At 36.3% G+C, this 22453-nt stretch overlaps 2 protein-coding genes across 2 annotated transcripts in view; both read left to right on the forward strand.

Annotated features, from left to right (window-relative positions):
• Nucleotides 1–11069, forward strand: part of LOC114537853 — a 55910-nt gene extending 44841 nt beyond the window's left edge. Inside the window, 3 exon segments of the mRNA XM_028558962.1 lie at nucleotides 7053–7717; nucleotides 7719–9309; nucleotides 10429–11069. Coding sequence (XP_028414763.1) covers nucleotides 7053–7717; nucleotides 7719–9309; nucleotides 10429–11069 — 2897 coding nt within the window.
• A 7661-nt stretch (nucleotides 11070–18730) lies between these two features.
• Nucleotides 18731–21873, forward strand: LOC114537856. Its single transcript, XM_028558965.1, has 4 exons — nucleotides 18731–19010; nucleotides 19149–19508; nucleotides 19887–21808; nucleotides 21862–21873. Exons 1-4 carry the CDS (start codon nucleotides 18731–18733, stop codon nucleotides 21871–21873), a joined length of 2574 nt encoding a protein of 857 aa, XP_028414766.1.
• Nucleotides 21874–22453: the final 580 nt, after the last annotated feature.

A 22453-nucleotide genomic window follows, 5' to 3' on the forward strand; every position in this document is an offset into this window, starting at 1 on the left:
CGATTTCAGAACTAGATATGAATACAGTCGAGACAGTTCGAGGCAGCCAGAAACCAGACTGGGATATGTGGAGATATGCTCTAAATATTCAATATAAGAATAATTAACATAACTGAACCGCAATGTCATGTATGAATGAATGTAATCTCTTATTACCAGAAATACCAACATAAAAATAGTTGTTGCATGTATCAAAATTGTAAACCTTGTATGGTAATGAAATGTAATATGTCAAAATAGTTAACATAGATATAATTCTGTATATGAGTGATTTGTATGATTAAAAAATATTCCTTTGTAAAACTCCTAAGTGTTAGGTATGTTGTGCTTCGTATATTCATAAAAGAGCGATGGCAACGGTACAAACCTCAACAGGGGGCTCATATAATTTGAATATTCATATAGTTGTGTCGTACTCTACTAATTTAATTTCTTTAAAACTAATCGTTTATTATAACATGAATATAGGAATGTAAATCCCCAATCACGCTGCCGACAGTTCATGAAATTTTATCCGATACGAATATGGCATTTATAAATACGTCTAAAGGTTGTAAGTAACTAAAGTTCCAACTCTTTTGAAACTGATAAACTTATTCTTGTACCCCTCGTATATTTTGGGCTGACTTAGAAACTTGCATGCTGTAGATGAGTATATTTCTATCGTGAGGCTCAGATTTTAACGTTTATTTAGTTTTGGAAGGACAACGGTAATTGAATCAGCTGTATATAGCAAGCTGGAATTATAGCATAGTGGTCACGACGTTACGTGCATGCGAGCGTACCCAGGCCTCGTTTAGCATGCAACGTCGAAGTATATATCTAAATATATTTATCTCTCCCAATATCTTGAAGTTTTTTAAGTGTAGGTTTATAGAATGTTATTTGTATTTTTGCAAACCCATATGCATCCTAATCATTACACTGTCGACTAATTACTTATGGTAGGTCGTTTCAAATCTGTCTAAGCATAACATTGAGAGCATGGCTTATTTTAATTTCTGTATTTCATCGTATGGTTTTATTGTATATATAATATTGTATATAGAGTTATGCTATATAGAGAGACATAATCAGGGTGTCAGTGTGTGTATATAAGATTGTGTCTTTGGTGCAAAGGGTCTTTGCTAACTTTTAGGGGTTATTACCCTTGATGCATCTCCTATTTTATAAAATGAAACCAAAAGAATATTCTGGCCTCCATAAATTATATAATCTTGGGAGCCAGTCATGCATTGGTGCATTGCTGTTGTGTATATATTCAGTAAGTTCCAATTATATTTAAAGTGCTGCAAATTTCAAGGGGCGACGCCACTTATTAGTTACGATACTTGTGTAAAATATTCATAGCCAAAGCTAAAAGAAAATAATAGCGATCAAAAATCACTGAGCGAAATTGACGAACTTCATCGCATTGGGGAACACATCTTTGCGTCTTTTTAAGCTTCTAAAATGTGATGTAAACAAAGCTAGAGCCTTTACGAGGCATATTTGATGTGAGCATTTGCCGATGACGTTGACTGTAAACCAAACGTTAACTGTAAAGTATTTAATATCAAGGATGCACTATAAATGGTTCGCAGCAATGACAGCACTGCAAATAGTATAGAATGTGATCTAGGAGTTTTCAAAACCTCCTCATAAGTCAAAACACTCTAAATTTCGAAGTGTCCAGCAAACACCAAATAAGTGGAAATGCACACAATTTTGGTGTAAATCAGTATATTACATGCACCCACAAAGTGCAAATTTACCCTTCGAGGTGTATTATTACACCAATATTGTGTTTTCTCAACACGGTAACGGTTAAGGATATAGCTAAAATTAATCTTCTTCTGCGTAAACTTACGCCAAAAGTCGGTAAACAAACACCGTTCTTGTGTAATAAAGCACCACTTTGGGGTGTAAACTTTATCGCTATAATTTTGTGTTGAATGAGAGCTTAGGCGCGCATGCCCTGGAAGCCTTTGTCGGAAAAAAATTGCAAATGGATTATCATATTTCAGATTCCTAAATAACTAAATAACAGTTATGAGTAACAACTAATAACCGGACAAAGAGAAGTCAGGAGCAATTGCTTTCTTAAAAAAAGCAAAGCTTCATCCAAAGTGAACCATAGTTTCCCAATTTAAAAATATATACTAAATAAAATTTCCTGCTAAGGGATGTTTTCCCTAGGTGGAATTGTTCTACCTTTAAAAAAATGCCTTTCATGCAAAATTCCGCTTAGTGGAAACAGCCTTACCAAGTGAAAAAGATAAGGCCATTTAAGGGAAGTTTCCCCGATTAACGCATGCGTTGGACTTATATTAATTTGTATACGCACACCAGCTCGTATAAACTATTTCTCGTCTACCGAATTAACACGCCGACTTCATGTGATGTATCGTAATCACCTCTTTTTATTTGGTGAATAATTGAATTATCAGTGACTCCTATCAATTTGAAAGTCTTCTATGACAATAATCTTTTAAAACACCGACGTTTTGGAGGAATTATTAAGCGTTAGCTGCGAGAAATTTTGCCCGGCAGATTCAAGGTGAAATTTTTATCAATCCAGGTAATACCAACTTATCTTAATTAATCGATGCTCAAGGCAAGTTTAAAAACTTTGCTGTCAGAGTGATCAGTGCTGGTATAGATCTAATCATAATAGGTAGCGGTTTTTGCCACTGTTATATAGTAAACTTGCAATAAACGACGTGTTGATATGTGTTTGACAGTCAGTATGTTAGCTTCCGGTTTAGCTAGTGTAGACGTTTATGCATGATCTAAAAGTATGTCCCGATTGCCGAAGGTGTAATAGAAAATGTTGGCAATAAAATTAATGCTAGCTCGACAATTTATGGTAATTGTACCACCAAAGTAAAGTTTAAGCTAGCTTGGCCTGAAGCGATGTCGTTTACAGCTGAATGTTTAAACTCAAGCAAGTTGGTACATGGAAATACGTATCAAGCAAGTGTCTGTTGGAATTATATAACGCAGTATATACGCGAGTTGATATAACGCAATCGATAATGTTCTACTGCTATATATCGTGAGATTTAGCTATATACCTGTAAATCTCTATTATTTTGGTAAGTTAAAGAAACACTGCTTCAGAATAGGTATTAATTCTATGTTAACTTACATCGGAATTCTACTTTCGATATGTAATAACCGGTTGAATGGCTTCAAATAAAAACATTTTGACACAGCATTTTTTTCGTAACAGCCATTTGTTTATCAGTTTATGAGCAGCACTTTTTCACATTTTTGAGCATATACATGTCTTTAACTGTTCAAAGCGGTGCAGAATATACTTAGAAAAAACTAAAATGCCGACTACTGCTAGAAAGACGGATAATAAATACCAATTTTCGCCGAACGACGACATACAACCGACATAAATTGTATAAAATGTGATCCAACAGCGACCAGTAGAGGAAATTTCTGCCAAGGCTTAAGGCGGATTTCCACTTACAGCGAAATCGTTCGCTGGCGAAATATTTGCATATTTTCTTTTGAATTGAGAACACTCAAGTCGCACTAATTTATTTATGCTGCTAAAATTCAAAAGAAAATATGCTAATATTTCGCTAGCGAACGATTTCGCTGCAAGTGGAAATCCACCTTTAATTTGAAACACTAAGAAATCATGCATGTATACACGCGGATTATCCGGCAACCTACAAAATTAATAGGAATAGTTTATAGTAAATTTATACCAAGAGGAATGTAAATACTCCAATTACATTTACCAAGTGAAAAGACATCAGAACAATGTATTCAACGGTGTCGACGCTGGAGAGCTTTATACAGATTGAATACACGGCTCCCGCTACGTTCACTACGCGATTTAAAAAGTATATTTTCTTGTTTGTTTTTTTCATGGAAAACACATAATAAAATTTTATGATAAAAAGGCAGCCATCTTTGATTGCGAAATCCTGGTGTGTTGGTAATAAATGTCTGAAATTGAATTTCTTGCGACGTCCGCCACGTTCACTACGCGATTTATAAAAAGCATGCAAATATATGAGTTGATATTTTCTCGGGTATTCTCTGGAAAATAGTTAAGAGAAATTTCTTATTAACCGTGGTTTTTATCACATGCTTTTCCGAAATGGTAAGTTTAGATATTTCGCAATATTTGACAGTATAAACAAGGCGCTTAGTATAATGGACGCCGAGCTTTAATTAGGCAGGCACGAGGTGGCACGTATGCAAGGGATGTGCGTTTCGTCGTAGCGGCCGGGCGGTATAGTCAAAACTAAGGCGCCCTACTTTCCCGAATACAGTACCGTGTAGAATAAGTTAACGTATTTGAAAAGTTCGCAAACCACGCTAGTTCCCTCGTGCAGCAAAATTATTCTACCAGGAAAATCAATATCAATTTTGAGCCATCCCCTTTTTCTTTATGTTTTCTTTTAGATGTAAATTATTAATTATCTAGCTATTTAGTATAAATTTTGAGCTGACTATTGGCTTTCCTGCATTCTGATTGGTCAAGATTTACTGTCTCTGAAGTAATAGTCACTGGGTCGGTGAAGTAATTATGCATTTTCATGAAATTATGAATGATTATTATTTGTAAACGGCTAGGTGATTACAAGCCTATATATTCAAGCTAATATAGGGTTGTAATCACCTCGCCTTCGGCAACTAATTGTTAAATAGAATCTCAATTGTTAAATAAAATCTCGGCAGTTAACTTTGTGATTGGATAATTGTTATGCCATGCAAGCATGTCGATTGAAACTGATCCACGGAAATTTATCACGAAAATAAATTTTGCGTTACTAGCTATAACAATTGAAACTTTTTACTATTAAAGGATATCTTGGTGGAAAATTATTGTCGAAAAATGTTACGAAAAACAGCGACAAAATGACAAGTACATTGAAAACTAATTCAAATAAAAGGTAATTCGTATTATTTTAATTTTTGTTTTATATAAAGAATCACAATATAGCTATGCACACCATAGTTTAAACCAACCTGAACGTTCACTTTGTCAAGAAAGGTAAAAATTAAGTGGAAATACTAATGGATATATTGATGGATACATTCATGTAGCCTAGGTGCCATTTTCACGTCAATAGGGAGATTATAAGACACCAATGTCACAACTCACTGCAAACTCATTCATGCAAAATACCGCATGCGTGCATATGGATACACGTGAATCTACTCACCATATGCGAATTGCGTGGGAAGACTAAAACACAATTGCATGAGACCAGGTAATCGGTACCGAAACTACAACTACAACAATAATTGTAAGCTATTGGACTTACAGAAGAAATCCGTCGAATATAACTGAATATATAAGCAGACAAAAACATCGTTCAGGTTTCGGACCTGCTGCTAATCAGGAGTAAACAATTATTCGCCGAAATCGCGGTGAAAATCTACTGAAAACACGATCATAATACTATTTTTTGTCACCCAGGTCAAAATTAACCACATTAACAGAGAACAATAAACGATGGTGCGTCTTTGGAATTGCTCTCAACCATGTCGTCGTCCCCGCAATACGTCCTGTTCTAGAGCAGGAAATTCTCAAGGAGTACAACGACCTTAAATTGAACCACAATATTCATGTTCAGACCAAACACAGCTTTCCTTCACCGAAATATCCAACTGGTAATGCCATAAAATACGAGAACATCAACGGGAATGATACCAAGTTAAAAGCCCCGCATCATAAAAAGTTTGATTACTCCAAGTTTGACTACAAAGTTAATTCCCATGTTGACTTTGCCAAGCTCTTTCTGCAGAATTACATGGCTAAGCTCAGCGCGTTCGACGAAACTTGTGATTCATCCGCTTTGCTTAATCTACTTGGAAAAGTTCCTGTGTTTTCTGTTGCTCTCCAACATACAGCAAATGTTGTTAGAGAAGGTAGAAATACTTGGGCACATTGCGTTTTTACTGAGTGGGATCAATCCAATTTCAAGAAGAGTTTTGAAAAACTGCTAAGAGAAGTTGGTTTATCTCTTGCAGATGAATCGAAAGTTTTAGCGGATCTTAATGACTGGAATGACAAAGGTATACTTTTTATGTAATTATTTTCTTGTTGGATACTCTATTCCGCGTATTGCGTGAAAAAATATTGTTATCTGTCGCTCAGAGGACAATTTTTTAGATTTGGAATTTAGTCCCAAAATTATTTTTACTGAAATTGTTGTTTTTCTTGGTTTAGGTGTTGCATTGTGTATGAATGCTTCAATTGATTCGGAACTAGTTAAAATAATGCAAGAACATGTTATTAAATTGTCAAGTGAGGTGGACAAGATGGCGTTTGAGAGTCAAGAAAAATTGTGTAACTTGAGAGAAATTTTAGAAAATACTCACAAAAGTTTACAAAATTGCGAGGAACGAGTGAAAAATATGCAGCTTACCCAGGATACAATGGAACAAGAACTAAGGTCTACTGCTGCCGATGTAAGCCAATTGAGAACTGAACAAGAAGTTCTTCAACAAGGACTGAGTTTTACAATTGACAAAGTTAATCAACTCACAATTGATCAAGAAGTTCTTCAAGAGGAACAGAGTTCTATTTCTGCCAGAGTTGAAATGCATCAGGCCGGACATGAAGCCATTCAACAACGTGTCACAAAACTAGAGCGCCCACAAAATATTTCATACGGTATTGTTTAACTACTACATAACAATTGCTTATAATACCTTTCTAAAACTTACGTAAGATAAAAGTGAAGAGGTATAAATCCGACATTTTGTTCTCCTGTTTGTGCGATCAGAATTTGCCGTCAAAATACAAGTTTCTTCCTATTTGCGAATTTTTAGCACATACTATGCAGCAGTCTGTTCTATTTTTCGTCGACCAATTCTTTCGCACAAAATCACAATGAAAATAAATTTTCACCAGATTATTAAAATGATAGTTTTAACAAAACATTGAAGACTTTCCCAGTATGCCATGCTGTTTAAGAACTAATAACCTGATTAATCAAGAAATCAAATCACTTAAATAGTTTTTAATTACTAGTAAGTTTCAGTTACTATAGTGTTACCTGCTCCTTCAATATATACTTTGATATTTCTAGTTTTCTCCGATTGTACTTCTGACATTGAATATTTTGCTGGACGATACGATCCAGACACAAGACATTGGTTCCTGGAAGATTTCAACAAGTGGTTCAGTGATTCTGGTAACTCCAGAGCCTATGTGCTGCTGGGTGATGCCGCAGTTGGCAAAAGTGTCATGGCTGCTGTCGTTGCTCAGAGAGCAAAGAAGGATGGAAACATGGCAGCTGCGTACTTTTGTCGTCACTACGATGGCACACGTCGTGATCCCAGGTATCTGCTTGGTAGTATCGCTTATCAACTGTGTAATTGTAATAGTCAATATGATAGAGTTGTAGGAGGGGAATTCGGGGTACAAAATATGTTGACTAATGATAAGCTAGGAGTTCACGAGCTGTTTACAAAATTGCTAGAAGAGCCATTAAGTAAATGCGGTCGTATTGCAAAAAAAATTGTCGTGATTGATGCACTAGACGAGGCAGAATATTGGTCCAGAGAAGATTTTCTTGATCTCATAATGAACCGTTTTCCCATGCTTCCTAAATGGCTCGTTTTCTTCATTACTAGTCGTCCGGAAGACTCCGTGCAGTTTAGACTGAAAACGTACAACCCATGTATTAGGATTTGTGCAGGAAATAGCGACAGCGCAGGCTTTTATCAGCAGCATAAACAGGATATTCAGCGTTTTTTTTGAGAAAAATGTGAAGTTCACGGGCCTGTCGTACTCTGCTGAAGAGCTAACGGAAAAATGCAATGGAATGTTTTTGTACGCTTTTTACCTTGTGGAAATTCTTAAAAACACGACACAATTAAGTAGCAATCTTTTCCCTGGAAATATCAACGATTTCTTTTACAAAAATTTTAAACGTGTTCACAAAAAAGTAGGTGAAAACGTTTATAGGAAATTGTTTGGTTGTGCTTTTGTAGCGCCTTCTCCCCTTCCCGTTTCATTCATTTCGTTTCTTTTAGAAAGAGAAAACTCCGCTCTTGATAAGCAGGAAGTAATTGATGCTGTCTCACATTTTGTTGCATTGCGAACTTCAGATAAAACTTTTGCATTTCTCCACAGTTTGATCCCGGCCTGGTTAGTTAATGAGCAAAAGGCCTCTCGAATGCTGTTTATTGACCGACGTAAGGGAAGCAAATTATTCAAAAATATTGTTATCGAATTCTTAAGTGATTTTACGCAGGAAAGATGGGACAATTTGTCCTATTACGAGCCGGATTTAGTTAATTATATTTCGTGTTTTGGCTTTCGCTTCTTAATCAGTGAAGAATCTAGGAGTTCTGAGATCGTATTCAATGCTTTGACAAACTATCGGTTTCTTGAACAGCGAATACGAAGCAATAGAATCGGAATTTACTCTCTTATTGAAGACTTAGAGATATCTTTAGGCAGGCTAACGTTTGGTCAAAGGGAAAAGAAGAATCTTGAGGATATCTGCTTCGTTCTGAAACGAGACAAATATAATGTTACCGGTTGCCCTGAACTTCTTTATTCCTGTCTTCGCAATGACCCTGAACTAACCCGTGCAGATTTTAAAACTGGGCCAGGCAGCTGTTGGATGGAATCAGGGATTAGAATTTCTTCCAATGCAAAAACTGTTCTCAATAGCATGGATTGTTTTGCTTTTTCCCATGATAAGACACTGTTTGCTGGAGGAAAACAGCGATGTCTTTATTTGTACAATGCACGTTCTTTTGATTCGACTTTAGGACCTTTTGAAGTGATGAATGAATCTATATCGCATTTGACATTTTTTCCTGATGATAAATTTGTGTTTTTTGGAAGACTTGACCGATGGTTTTCAGTGCAGGAGAAACGTGTCGTTGAAATGTCACAATTTTCAGGTAATTCTAGACATTATCGCTGGGGTTCGTTTGTTCATGACGGTAAATACATTGCGCTAACGAGCTTGACTAGCCTCTATAAAAGACGCTGGTGTTACTTGTACATGTTCTTGAGGTGGGCCGAACACGAGCGTGATTTCGTAGTTGCCATGTCACAAACACAGGACAATTACTTCAATGTAATCAAACGTGAGCTTTTTCGTGAACACGAACGACATTGCACAGGCTTATGCGCTGTATTTGAAAAGATTAAAACTTCTGTTCGTGATCAAATTGTAGTTCTTTATGCCGACTTATTTCAGTATCAAATTTGGAATGTGCAAACTGGGAGACCTGTGGTAGAAGAGATGTTTTCGTTGCAGTTAGAGCCATTCTTTTATATTTGGCATTTCAATTCCAGGCTAGAATACTTTGAAGACATGATTGGTGAAATTTCATTGTTTGATTTCGCTATATATAATATTATGTACTACTTGTATGAAATAAATAACACATACGAACGGCTGGGCGCATTGTTTCCAGCAATGCTAGGAAAACTGAAAGATGAACACAGCGTAGCAGAGCACCATCGGAATGAAAACGTTTCGCTTCTTATTCAAAAAACATCCGTAGAATGCTATGACCAGTTTTTAAGCTTAACTTACCCATTCCAAAATCTTTCAAAAAATGGAAAATGGCTTGCGAAACACGGAAATAATAACCTTGAAATCTTCGAAAAAATTAGAGGAAGTGAAATTTCAAGATGGAGAAGCAAAGATTCGCCTCGAGGTTTCTTTGGTATAGAAAAATGTGCTTTTACAAATGATAGTAATTTGTTTGTTTATTCCGAAAGAAAAAATCTGTACGCTGTTTCTTTGGAAAATTGCGCAGAACTTCGTAGTATTTCGGGGGCAGATCCTGTGCATTGTGCATCTGGCAATGCTGAGGGGATTGGGTATATTTTTCTTCGAGATAATGAAAGAAGAATCGTTATGTTGACTGATTTACCTGCAAATTTTTTTCGCCTTTTGTGGCCTCATACTGAACATGATATCACATTGAGTGATAAGCCAGTTGATGTTTCGTTCACATCAGCTGATACAATGATGTCACTTCACTCAGACGGAATGTGCAAATTGTGGAAAGTAGAGCAGGATATGTTGGTCACAGAGGACACAGAAGCTCAACAAAAAATCAAAAAGAATTCACAAACAATCTCTGTAAAGAGAGGTGTTTTCTCCCCCAATGGAAAGTTAATTGCCTTACACGAAAGTTGCGAATTATTGTTATTTAGCACTGGTAAGCTTCTTTACCCCGTCTTTTCAGATAAGTGTGAATACACTGTTCCTTGTCTTGTATTTTCACCTGATGGCTCTTTGTTTGCTTTTTGTATCCAATATGGCAGCGATAATCAGTCTTTCTACGTGTTCGATGTCAACACTAAGGCTTTGACTGACCCCATTCTCCCTCCCTTTCCATTCCGTTTAATACGCTTTGACTGCTGTTGCTTCTCTTCAGACAACACCAAACTGTGTTTTTGCAGTATTTCTGGTATCCTTGTTTTAGAGTATGCCACACCAGAGAGACACTCAAAACTTACTATCCCAAAATACGCAGCGTTGGACAAATTTGGTCACTGTACCGTCTCTTCTGATAACAAAATGCTAGCTTGTTGCATTGCTAATGATATTTTAATATTTCCACTCAACGGGCAAGACACATTTTGTAAAGTACCACAAAATCATTCAGGTAAAATAGAATATTGTGAATTTTTGAGAGGGAATCGTTACCTGATATCATACGGTATCGATGGTGTTGTGTTTTTGTTTGACCTTCTTGAGTGGAAATCAGTTGCATATCGAAGGCAGGAGTCTATAGTTAGAATAGCAATTTCTCCTGATGAGGATAAACTTGCTTGCCTTTATTCTTCTGGTGATGTGAGTATCATAAGACTTTATGGGTTGAAAACAGGATTGCCACAAAATTTCCAGTTGCCCTCAATTCCCCGACATCTGCAGAGAGATTCTGAAGTACAAGATCGGCAGGTAGTTAGACCACCGGATCAAACACATAGTGAAAACGAAAATTTAATGGATGTGGATGAACTAATGTGGTTTATTTATCAAAGTGAAAGCAGCGACGATGATGAATCAGACGAGACAGATTTACTTTCAGATGAAAGGTCATTTTTTTCTAATTTGGAGTAGTGAATAATCATTGCGTTATTCAGTAATGTACTAAGGTTAAAATCCAATTTCATCTTCTCACAGAATCTTATATCAAAGCAATTGACGTTACCTTTTCTCTAATTTTTCATTAGTGTGCCTTTATAAACCCCTGTAACTGGAAAGTAGGGAGTCTTTAAAATTAAATCATTGAATCTTTTCTTAACAAATGAATGTTCCATATTTTCAGAGCGATCATCAGCCAATAATTCTCCAGTAGCAAGGGTAGGGTAGAAAACGTGAATTTAAAATTTCCCGTCGAGTTGATCCGTGCGTTTTCAGCCAAAAGCGTTTTTGAATTGATCTCGGTAAACTTTATCACATCTTGTAATGTCCCTGTTTTTCAGGATGATCAATAAACCAAAGAATTAGCTACAAAGAATATCAAGTACCTAAATTTAGAAAGAAAAACGAGTATCATCCGCAACTTCACCTTGAATAAAGAGTTAAAACTAGTATATTTCTTTATCAATTATGGCATCCATTATATCTGGACATTCTCTCTCGTATTCTGTGCGTCAAATGCTTCGAGGCTAAAATGTTTTGTCTCATTTTTTGAGTCGAAGTTTTGTAGTTCGGAACGTTTGATTATCAATTAAGAATGTTCATCATGCAACTATAGCTTGCCTGGTTAATCTTAAATCTTAATGGTTCTTTAGTCTGGCACGAAGGAGAAGTCTTAATTATAACGTATGGTTTTCATATGTCGTAATACATTAGCGATATGCATTTTCGGCGGCAATTGATGACCAAAAGATTTTGAACACATTGAACACAAACAATGGATCATAAAACTTTTTTGATTAATTGCAACATATAATTACCTTGGCATGAGGTTGACCATAACGCTATTCAAAGTCGTTACCTGGAAACAGTGGCGGAGCTAGGGAAGTGCAGAATAAATTACGACAGCTTAAAATCGGAATCTCATTGGCAGATTTTAATGTAAAAATATTCTTTTCAAATCTATGACCAATAGCGTTGTTATTAAGGTGTTTCGAATTTAGAATTAAACTGTGTAATTTATTTTGCACAACCCCTAGATCCGCCACTGCCTGGAAATTCTCTCTCGCTTCCAACTCTGGGATAATTGCTTAGCGACGTTCGTCTCTTCTTCCTTCTTCTTTCTAAATTCTTTGCTGTCGTCACTCTGTGGTCGTTTCATGTTGAATCTGTGGTTTATTTCAATCTGTAATCCTTTTAGTGTATCTCTGTAACAAAGTGATTTAAACATACAAAATAATTATTAGAACTGTTAATATTACTAACTTCATGAAGCACGATAATTTAAGGTTCTTTGTGTATAAAAGGAAGAGGTAATCCAAATTCAGTGGCGGATCTAGGGGAAGTAAGCATAAATTACTACAGCTTAAAATCGTAATTGCATCGGTAGATTTTTATTTTAAGATATTCTTTTGAAATCCATAAAAAATAATGTTATTATTAAGGTGTTTTGAATTTAAATTTTAGCTGTGTAATTTATTCTGACTATGCCTAGATCCGCCACTGTCCAAATTATCATCATTTTTCTATTCATTACATTCAGATTGCTGTTGAAAAATGCATTTTCCGACAAGTTTCTTAATTATTAAAACAGGTTTAGGTTGAATAACTTGGATTACCTGATAATACACCTTCAAAAGTCAATGATTAAATTACCCTGGGTTATAGTCATTCAGTGTCACTGGAATGTTCAGGGAACCTTTGAGGAGAGGAGGGCACGTGAAGTTTGCTAAGTACGTACGGTGTTTCTATCATAACTAATTTTCAACTCATTTAAAGATTAACTATATTATTCAATAAAAAATTACAAATTAAAAGAAATATGGTAAAACAAGGCACTGACAATTGGCCGCACGTGCCTTTTCTCAAAAAGGGCGCCTCCCCCCTCCCGCCCTCTACTCTTCTCCGGTGTCTCTGCATGAATAATGTTTTCAAGAGCTGCTTTCCACTGTCGCGTTGTTTGAACGAACGTGCACGCACCTAATAGTGTAAAATCGTTAAAATGATACTTTTAAATGATTCAATAGGGTTGAATTCTATTGAAGATTTGGTATGTTTTTGCTGGCATTATTTTGTAACAACTTAGAAGGTTTTAAAAGTATACGTACGGGTACGTGCCTGCAAAAAAAAACGCGAAAAACTTAGTTTTCCGTATACTTTAGTATGTCCATTTGTTGACCCATTTGTGAAATATAACAATTTGGAAGCATTTAAACAGTGGAAAGCAGCCCTAAGATATAATACATACGGGCATAACCAAACAAAAGCAGTTGAATATACTTGAACAGACACTTTTTAGTGCTATTTGCGATCTTTCAACAACTTATGCAGTCACTTCATGTAAATACTTTGCTAGGCTCTGAGAAATTTATATCTCAGTTATATATAGAAATCGCATGCCCGAACCGTTGCTGATTAGAAATTGTGAATGATTAGAAATTTTCATCTTTTTTGATAATGAATAAACTTGTAATATCATAATCGCCTTATACATTACGTGTTTCTTTATCATATGCATTAGGGTTCAAGTAACCTGGAAAGTGATGGAAATAAAAAAGATATAAAGAACTGATAAGAACTGATGTTAATACTTCGTCGACAGCAAGCTTTGCGTTTTGAATCTCGTTTTGTGCCGATATTAAACTTCGTTCAAGCCGAGCAGTTTCTCTTTCTAATGTTGTGACCAAGATCTTTTCGCTGGCATGTTTTGCCGGATCTGCAGGGACTGAAATCGCAACTTTTTTTTGTATATGACCACGTTCTAGATGACAATTTCCGCATGTAGTTTTACTTCCCTTATTTTGATGTGATGCGATTTTCAGCTTCTCACGACATCTCGCATGCAAGCTTCTGCATCTATGTTTGCAACGAACGTTTGATATCGCTCCCGGTTTGCTGTTCTTTTTTAGCGTATCTCTCTAATGGAAGTAATATACGCGGGTTTTTACGGGGTGAAGTAGGAAAATCGCCATCTGAGTCACTGTCACTCGTGTCATATAAAGGATCGTCTTGTCCTCCTGTAAACGTCAACGATCTTTTCGCCGGCGGAATGGTTTGGGCTTTGCGAGTATCTTGAGATGCTGCATTTTTGTTGTCGCTATTCAATATGTCACTTACACTGTTTTTTCGGTGTGAGAAGGTGGTAGACCAGGAGAGTCAAACGAAAGCCTTCACAATTATTGTTTTTTTTTTCTAAAATACCTGTGATGTGAAAACTAAAATATATAGGGGACAAATCTACCGCCGAGTTATCTTCGATAACTGTCAGTCGCATAAAGATGTGGCCAATTTATTTACATACGGAACTTCGGATAATAAACGCGACTTAAAGTCTTCGAAGCGGAGATTCAAAAGTTCTTCTTCTCTCATAAATAGTGGAGTGACTCTTTTGTTTGAGTAATAGTCATAGACTATTTTTATTTCCACAAGAGACATTTCAATTTTTTGATTTTTCAACAACACTGCATCTATGTCAAAGGCAAAGCACAAATGGAACGCTCCGCCCATTCCTTAGAAACAGTGCATGTGACATTTCAAATGTCATCTATTAAACGACCCCATCATGCGTTGCGAAGGCTTGTTGTTTACGACTCAACCTCACTGCTCAACCTGCGTTGCGAACGCTTGTTGTTTTGCAATCAAACGGAATCCGCTGTAACAGTAACACACCGAATTCATGTGACATATCGCAATCAACGCCTTTCATTTAGTGCATAAATGGATTGAAAATGAGTCCTTTCAATTCGAAAGTCTTCAATGACAATAAAATTTTAAAACCCCGACGTTTTAGAGGAATTTAACTGCGAGAGATTTGCCGGGCAGATTCAAGGTGATATTTTTACTAGTGCAGGTAATACAAACTTATATATCTTTGTTAAGCGATGCTCAAGGCAAGTTTCTAAACTCTGCCGTCAGAGTGATGGTATAGATCAAATCATAGATGTGGTTTTCACCGCTGTTAAGGTCTGTTCACACGATCCAATTTTGTTGGATCCAATTCACCTCTGATGGATGCTTTTATGGTCTGTTTTCTTGTAATGTATACGAGCAGCAAATCTACCGAAGCCAATGCAGTACTGCTTTATCAATAACCAACTATATTTCATACGATAGAAGTGAATTGGATCCAACAAAGTTGGATAGTGTGAACAAACCTTTATATAGTAGACTGGCAATAAAGGATGTGTTAACGTGTTTGATGGTTTATACTTTATATAGTAGCTTCCGGCCTAGCTGGCATATAGACGACTAACGATAATATGACTTTAAATATAGAATTGAAGTTAAAACTTATTGTCATCGGATCAGATGGCATCTCAAAGTGGTTAGCTCATTTTAACTCGCGATTTCTGTCGGAATACTGGACTGATTTTAATAAAAATAGAACCATTTCAAAGAGATAATTGTCCTCAGTAGATACATGCTTGTTTTTAGATTGATATGCGATTTATTTATTATTCAATATTACACATCAAAGCGGCCTAATCTATAAAATATTGCCCAAAATGCAAACCAAAACGGGTTATCTTTAGCGTCAAAATCGAGCCTTTAGAGGATTTTTGCCGATTTTTGTATCTGCGAGCGCAGATACATTGCTATCGGGTTTGAAAGTTTGAAAGTTTGTTAGGTTAGTTTGTTGTTTTGTTGTTATGCCAACAACCAGTATTTGTGGCCGCAGCGAAAACAGAAAGGTGGATTTGGATTTTTAATTGCTACTATATTGCAAAATTCGCTTAAAAGTAATGTTGAAATAAATAAGAGTTGAGTACGCCGGTATTCGTTCAACTATTTTACTTTATTTGCTCGGGTCTCGGCGGTCGAGCGAAATATGCAGGTTATCTGGTTTCATATTATTGAATTTATTTAATTATTAAAACAGCATTGAGGCATAAAATTATTCAGAGACAATTTTATAATTTATTTTACGCAGCCAACCATGTCGTTAACTTTTGTAATTATCATATTAAGTTGTAAAATTTCACATTGATTCAGAAATGTTTATCTTGCTGGATACTTGTAGAGCATCTCAAAAGAAACAAGCTAGGCGTATAATAATGGTGTATTTGACTCAAAAATTAAGACCCTATGAACCTCTAAAGTTTGCCTTATAAAACCTGCCTTAATTTGAAGATGAATTTGCCTTATTTGAACCTCTAGAATTTGCAAGAAGCCTGCTTTTTCAATTTCCTGCTAATTAACACATATTTACTGCGAACGAAGGAAGCATTAGGGAGTTTACGATTCAGGACGCAGGTAGCTGGACGACGCGCTTGGAAAACAAAGAAAATTAGCACGAGAGACAGTAAGAATGCATAATTTGTGGTCACATGAAAGCGTTGTCATTTTTACGACACCTTCCAATGAGGCATCAGCCACAACGTGATAGCTGTTTTACAGGTTATATAAAACTGCAATATCAGCTAAATGTCGGAGGTTCTTAACACAATTGAGACGTTTGTATGATTATTTTAGAGTACGGATAAATTTCTGGTAGCTTATTTATAGCAAAATAATTTACTACCATCGTCGAGCTAACTGCGTCGTAAATCGTAAACTTCCTATTGTTATGCATGCAAGCGTGTCGATTGAAACTTATCCGCGGAAATTTTTTACGGAAATAATTTTTGCGTTTCCCTAACAACTGAAACTTGTTACTATTAAAGGATCTATTGGTGGAAAATTACTGTTGAAAAATATTACGGAAAACAACCACAAAATGACAAGTACACTGAAAACTGATTCACATAAAAGGTAATTCGTATTTGTATTATTGTTATTATTTTTTTTAATATTATAAAGAATCACAATTTAGCTATTTGCACACCATAGTTGAAACCAACCAAAACGTTGACTTTGGGAAGAAAGTAAAAATACTAATTGATATATTAATGGATACATTCACGTAGCCTACTGTAGGTGCCTTTTTCACGTCAATAGGAAATTATAAAACACCATTGACACCACTCACACGAACACCGCGGAAAAATGTCTGCGCACGCGCCGAAATATTAAAATATGATGGTAAATCTAAATATCAACTTTTGGAACAAAACATGCCCATTATTTGATAAAATATAAGTTAAGAAAAGGAAAAAATATACAAGACGGCTAGACAGAACATAAATTAAAAGCCTTCTAGCATTTAGAGTATCGAACGAACTGGAATTCACGGTAAATTTTCTTTTGATTTACGGGGTGACTTTAGAATATTTTTCGGAGACAAAAGTTTAAACCTAAAAGTTAAGAAAACCCGCGGAAAGTTAAGCTTTCTAATATATTTAAATTGTAAAATACATATTAATTTTCAATCATTGAGAACACGCAAACGTCTCGTATCTGGCGACATATTTTTTTTAATAAAACGTGTCTCAATTAAAAGTTCGGAAACTGTCGTTGCTTATTTGATAAACAAAATGTTTGAGACGAAAAATTTGTTAACAGTCACCTTTTACAGGTGTTTTTGTAGCATGCCACTTCTAGGACTCTCCGGACGTTTTTTCTCTTAGTTTCTATAATGCAATGTTTATTTATGCCCTCGAAATATGGATTTGAAGACACGAATGAAATCACTCCTTTTTGCCGCCATTCTTAGCCTTCGGAAAATTTCGGAACCGCTTTTTAATTATTTTTAATCTCACTTACAGGCAGAGTTGACGCTTGCGCAGACGTTTTCCGCGGTGTTACTCATGCACACGTGAATCTACTCACCATGTGCGTGGGAAGACTAAAACACAATTGCTTGAGACAAGGTAATCGGTACCGAAACTACAACTACAACAATAATTGTAAGCTATTGGACTTACAGAAGAAATCCGTCGGAAAGAACTGAATAAATGAGCAAACACCCCCCCCCCCCCCAAATATTGTTCTAGTTTCGGACCCGCTGCTAATGAGTGAATAATTATTCGCCGAAAGCGCGGTGAATATCTACTGAAAACACGATCATAATATTTAACTCTTATTCACTGCGAACGAAGGAAACATTATGTTTTGTGGACCCGAGACCTATCGAGGGTCCACAAAAAATTTTCTAACTTCTCGGTAAATAAGTTTTTTATTATATACCACTTGTCAAAGAAAAACCAAACTACAAGGTAAACAACAAAGTATCTATTCAAAAAATGGATAAACAGTGTAAACGTCGCACGTCCAGATGCGCCGCACGTGATGAAAGTTGTTATTTCCCATGAGATAACACGTTATCTCACTCTGCAGGGGGTCGCGCTGGCGACATCAAAATTTCGTTACTCTCGCGTGATTCGCTTTCGACCAATGAAATGCTACAATTATATTCTTTGTCACCCAGGTCAAAATTAACCACATTAACAGAGGACCATAAACGATGGTGCGTCTTTGGAATTGTTCTCAACCATGTCGTTGTCCCTGCAATACGTCCTGTTCTAGAGCAGGAAATTCTCAAGGAGTACAACGACCTTAAATTGAACCACAATATTGACGTTCAGACCACACACAGCTTTCGTTCATCGAACTATCCAACTGATAATGCCATAAAATACGAGAACATCAATAAGAATGATACCAAGTTACAAGCCCCGCATTATCAAAAGTTTGATTACTCCAAGTTTGACTACAAAGTTACTTCCCATGTTGACTTTGCCAAGCTCTTTCTGGAGAATTACATGGCTAAGCTCAACGCGTTCGATGAAACTTGTGATGCATCCGCTGTGCTTACTTTACTTGGAAGAATTCCAGTGTTTTCTGTTAACATTGCTCTCCAAAATGCGGCAAATGTTGTCAGAAAAGATAGAAACGTCTGGGCTCATTGTGATGTTACTAAGTGGAATGAATCAAACTTCAAGAAGAGTTTTGATGGCATGAGAAAACTGCTAAAAAAAGTTGGTTTATCTCCTCCAAATAAATCGAACGCTTTAGCGGGTCTTAATGACTGGAAATACAAAGGTATATATTTTTTTATGTAATTATTTTCTTGTTGCATATTTTATTCCGCGTATTGCGTGAAAAAATAAGCAAATTTTTTAGATTTGAAATTTAGTCCCCAAATTATTTTTACTGAAATTTTTGTTTTTCTTGTTTTAGGTGTTGCATTGTGTATGAATGCTTCAATTGATTCAGAGCTAGTTAAAGTAATGCAAGAGCATGTTACTAAATTGTCAAGTGATGTGAACAAGATGGCGTTTGAGAGTCAAGAAGAATTGTGCAACTTGAAAGAAACCTTAGAAAATATTCACGAAAATTTACAAAATTGCGAGAAACGAGTTAAACAAATGGAGCTTACCCTGGATACTATGCAAGATGAACTAAGTTCCACAATTGACGAAGTACAACAACTGAAAACCAAGCAAGAAGTTCTTCAAGAAGAACAGAGTTCTATTTCAGTCAGAGTTGATTTACATCAGACCGGATATGAAGCCATTCAACAACGTTTCACGTTTTACGGTATTGTTTAACTGTAGCAATTGGTTATCATATAATATAAAACTTACGTATGATTAAATCGGACATTTTTTATCTTCTGTATGTCGGATCCGAATTTTTTTCCCATTTGCGAATCAATTTGTTGCGCACACGCTAGTTTGTTCTGTTTTTTTGTCGACCAATTTTATTGCGCGAAATTGAAACTGAGGAAAATAAAATTTCGCAACATTAGTAATGTCGCAGTTCTAATAAAATATTGAAATACTGGCCCAGTATACTATACCTGAACTAATGGTTAATCTGGTTAATCCATGAATCAAGTTACTTATAGAGGGGTTTTAGTTATTAATATGTTATACCTGCTTCACAATTGTGGCTTAAATTTTTTGAAATTTTTAGGTTTCTCCGATTGTACTTCTGACATTAAACATTTTGCTAGACGTTACGATCCAGACACAAGACTTTGGCTACTGCAAGATTTCAACAAGTGGTTCAGTGATTCTGATAACTCCAGAGCCTATGTACTGCTGGGTGATGCCGGAGTTGGCAAAAGTGTCATGGCTGCTGTCGTTGCTCAGAGGGCAAAGAAGGATGGAAACATGGCAGCGGCGTACTTTTGTCGTCACTACGATGGCACACGTCGTGATCCCAGGTATCTGCTTGCTACTATTGCTTGTCAACTGTGTATTTGTAATAAAGAATATGGTAGAGTTGTGGGAGGGGAGTCCGGGATACAAAATATGTTGACTAATGCTGAGCTAGGAGTTCAGGAGCTCTTTACAAAATTGCTAGAAGAGCCATTAAGTAAATGCAGTGGTATTGCGAAAAAACTTGTTGTGATTGATGCACTAGATGAGGCAGAGTATTTGTCCAGAAAAGATTTTCTTGATCTCATAATAAACCGTTTTCCAATGCTTCCTGAATGGCTCGTTTTCTTCATCACTAGTCGACCGGAGGGCATCGTCCATTTCAAATTGCAAACGTACAACCCATGTATTCGAATTTGTGCTGGTAATAGCGATAGTGCAGGTTTTTATGAACAGCATAAGCAGGATATTCAACGCTTTTTAGAGAATAAGATAAACTTTGTGGGTCTGCCCTATACTGCTGAGCAACTAACAGAAAAATGCAATGGAATGTTTTTGTACGCTTTCTACATTGCGGAACATCCTGACCAGATTAAGGATGGTGATCTTTTTCCTAAAAATATTAACGAATTCTTCAACAAAAATTTCGAACGCGTCAAAGAAAAAATAGGTGAGGATATTTATAGGAAATTGTTTGGCTGTGCTTTGGTGGCGCCTTCTCCACTTCCTGTTTCATTTCTTTCGTTTCTTTTGAAAAAAGAAAACAACGCTCTAAATGAGCAAGAAGTGATTGATGCTGTCTCGCTGTTTGTTGCCTTCCGAACTTCAGATAAAACCTTTGCGTTTCTTCACGCTTTGATTCCGTCCTGGTTAACTGATGTAAAAAAGGCGTCACGAGAATTGTTCATTGACAAAGCTGTGTCAAGCAAATACTTTACAAAAATCATCGTTGAATTTCTCGATTCTTTTCTTGAACGACAAAATGACCCTTCGTTTGATGAGACTTCACCCGATGTAGTGACATATATCTTAGTTATTGGATTTCGTTTGTTGTATCAGTCAGGTACAGATGTGTGTGTGAACTCTGAAATTGTTTTTAAGTGCCTGACAAACTACTACTTTCTTAAGCAGCGATTAGAAAGTAACAAACTGGGAATTTATTCTCTCCTTGAAGATCTAGAGTTATCTGTTGCCAACATGGCGTTTGATCAGGAGAAAGAAGCTATCCTAGACAACATCGCTTCGGTTCTTAGGGAAGACAAATATATTGTTCTTGGAAGTTCTGAACTTCTCGCCTCTTGTCTCCGGAAAGCATCTCAGCTTACACAGGCCAATATTACGCCTCTAAATGTTTTAGCTCACAGTGGAATTATCCAAGGCCAGTCATGTAATGTATTCGATCATGCTATCTCACTCAGGAATATTTTGTGTGACATGGAGTTCTGTACATTCTCTCATAACAAAAGCTTCCTTGCTGGAGGGAAAGGACGATATATATCTTTGTATGATTCGGGTTCTTTCCAAAAAATTTTCGGGCCAATTGAAGTGATGATTGAAAGTAACCAATGTATATCACATTTAGAATTCTCGCCAGATGACAAACTCATTTTTTTTGGGAGACTTGACCGATGGTTATCGGTGAAGGAGGAATGTGTCGTGAAGAAAACTCAGTTTGAAGGGAACTCCAAGTGTTATGAATGGGGTTCGTTTATTTCTGATGGCCAATATATTGCGGTGAGTGGGAAAATTCCTAAACATTCATTTTGTTTGCGTCACATGTTTTCTAGATGGGCTATTAAGGAGTTGGCTTTATTTGGTGAACTTTGTCCGAAAGAAAGATGGTCAGGTTATACTCGGGAAATGCATCTTGAAATCCTCTCGCCGATTGCTGAAAGGCACAAAAATTGTAAGAACTATAAAGAACTTGACAATCCGGCGATTGATATTCGCAAAATAATTTATTTTTATTATGCTGATATCTTTGAGCGTCAAATCTGGGATGTCAAGACTGGAAGGCCTGTGTTAGAAGAGATTTTTTCCTCGCAGAAGTCAAGGCCATTTTTCTATCTTTGGCACATTTTTTCTGTCATGCCTATTGAATATATCATATCACATGCAGAAGACATTGCGCTTCATGACATTGCAATATTTCACGCCTTTTATAGAATTTTTGGTCTTCCGATCACTGTAGTGGACGATCTGCCAACTGACTATCCAAGCATCAGTGAGGAAGTTTTTTTCGCAACCTTTTTTAGAGGATGTCGACATTTAAGTTTATCGGCCTATGTAAATGAAAAATTACGTAGGGAGCAAAAGACCATCTACTGTTCTCCGTGTGCATTAACTGTAGAAGAAGATGAGCTGCCAAGTGAAAGTTTC

The sequence above is a fragment of the Dendronephthya gigantea genome, unplaced genomic scaffold, assembly GCF_004324835.1.
Source record: "Dendronephthya gigantea isolate DGI-Jeju-01 unplaced genomic scaffold, DenGig_1.0 000166F, whole genome shotgun sequence".
Lineage (NCBI taxonomy): Eukaryota > Metazoa > Cnidaria > Anthozoa > Malacalcyonacea > Nephtheidae > Dendronephthya > Dendronephthya gigantea.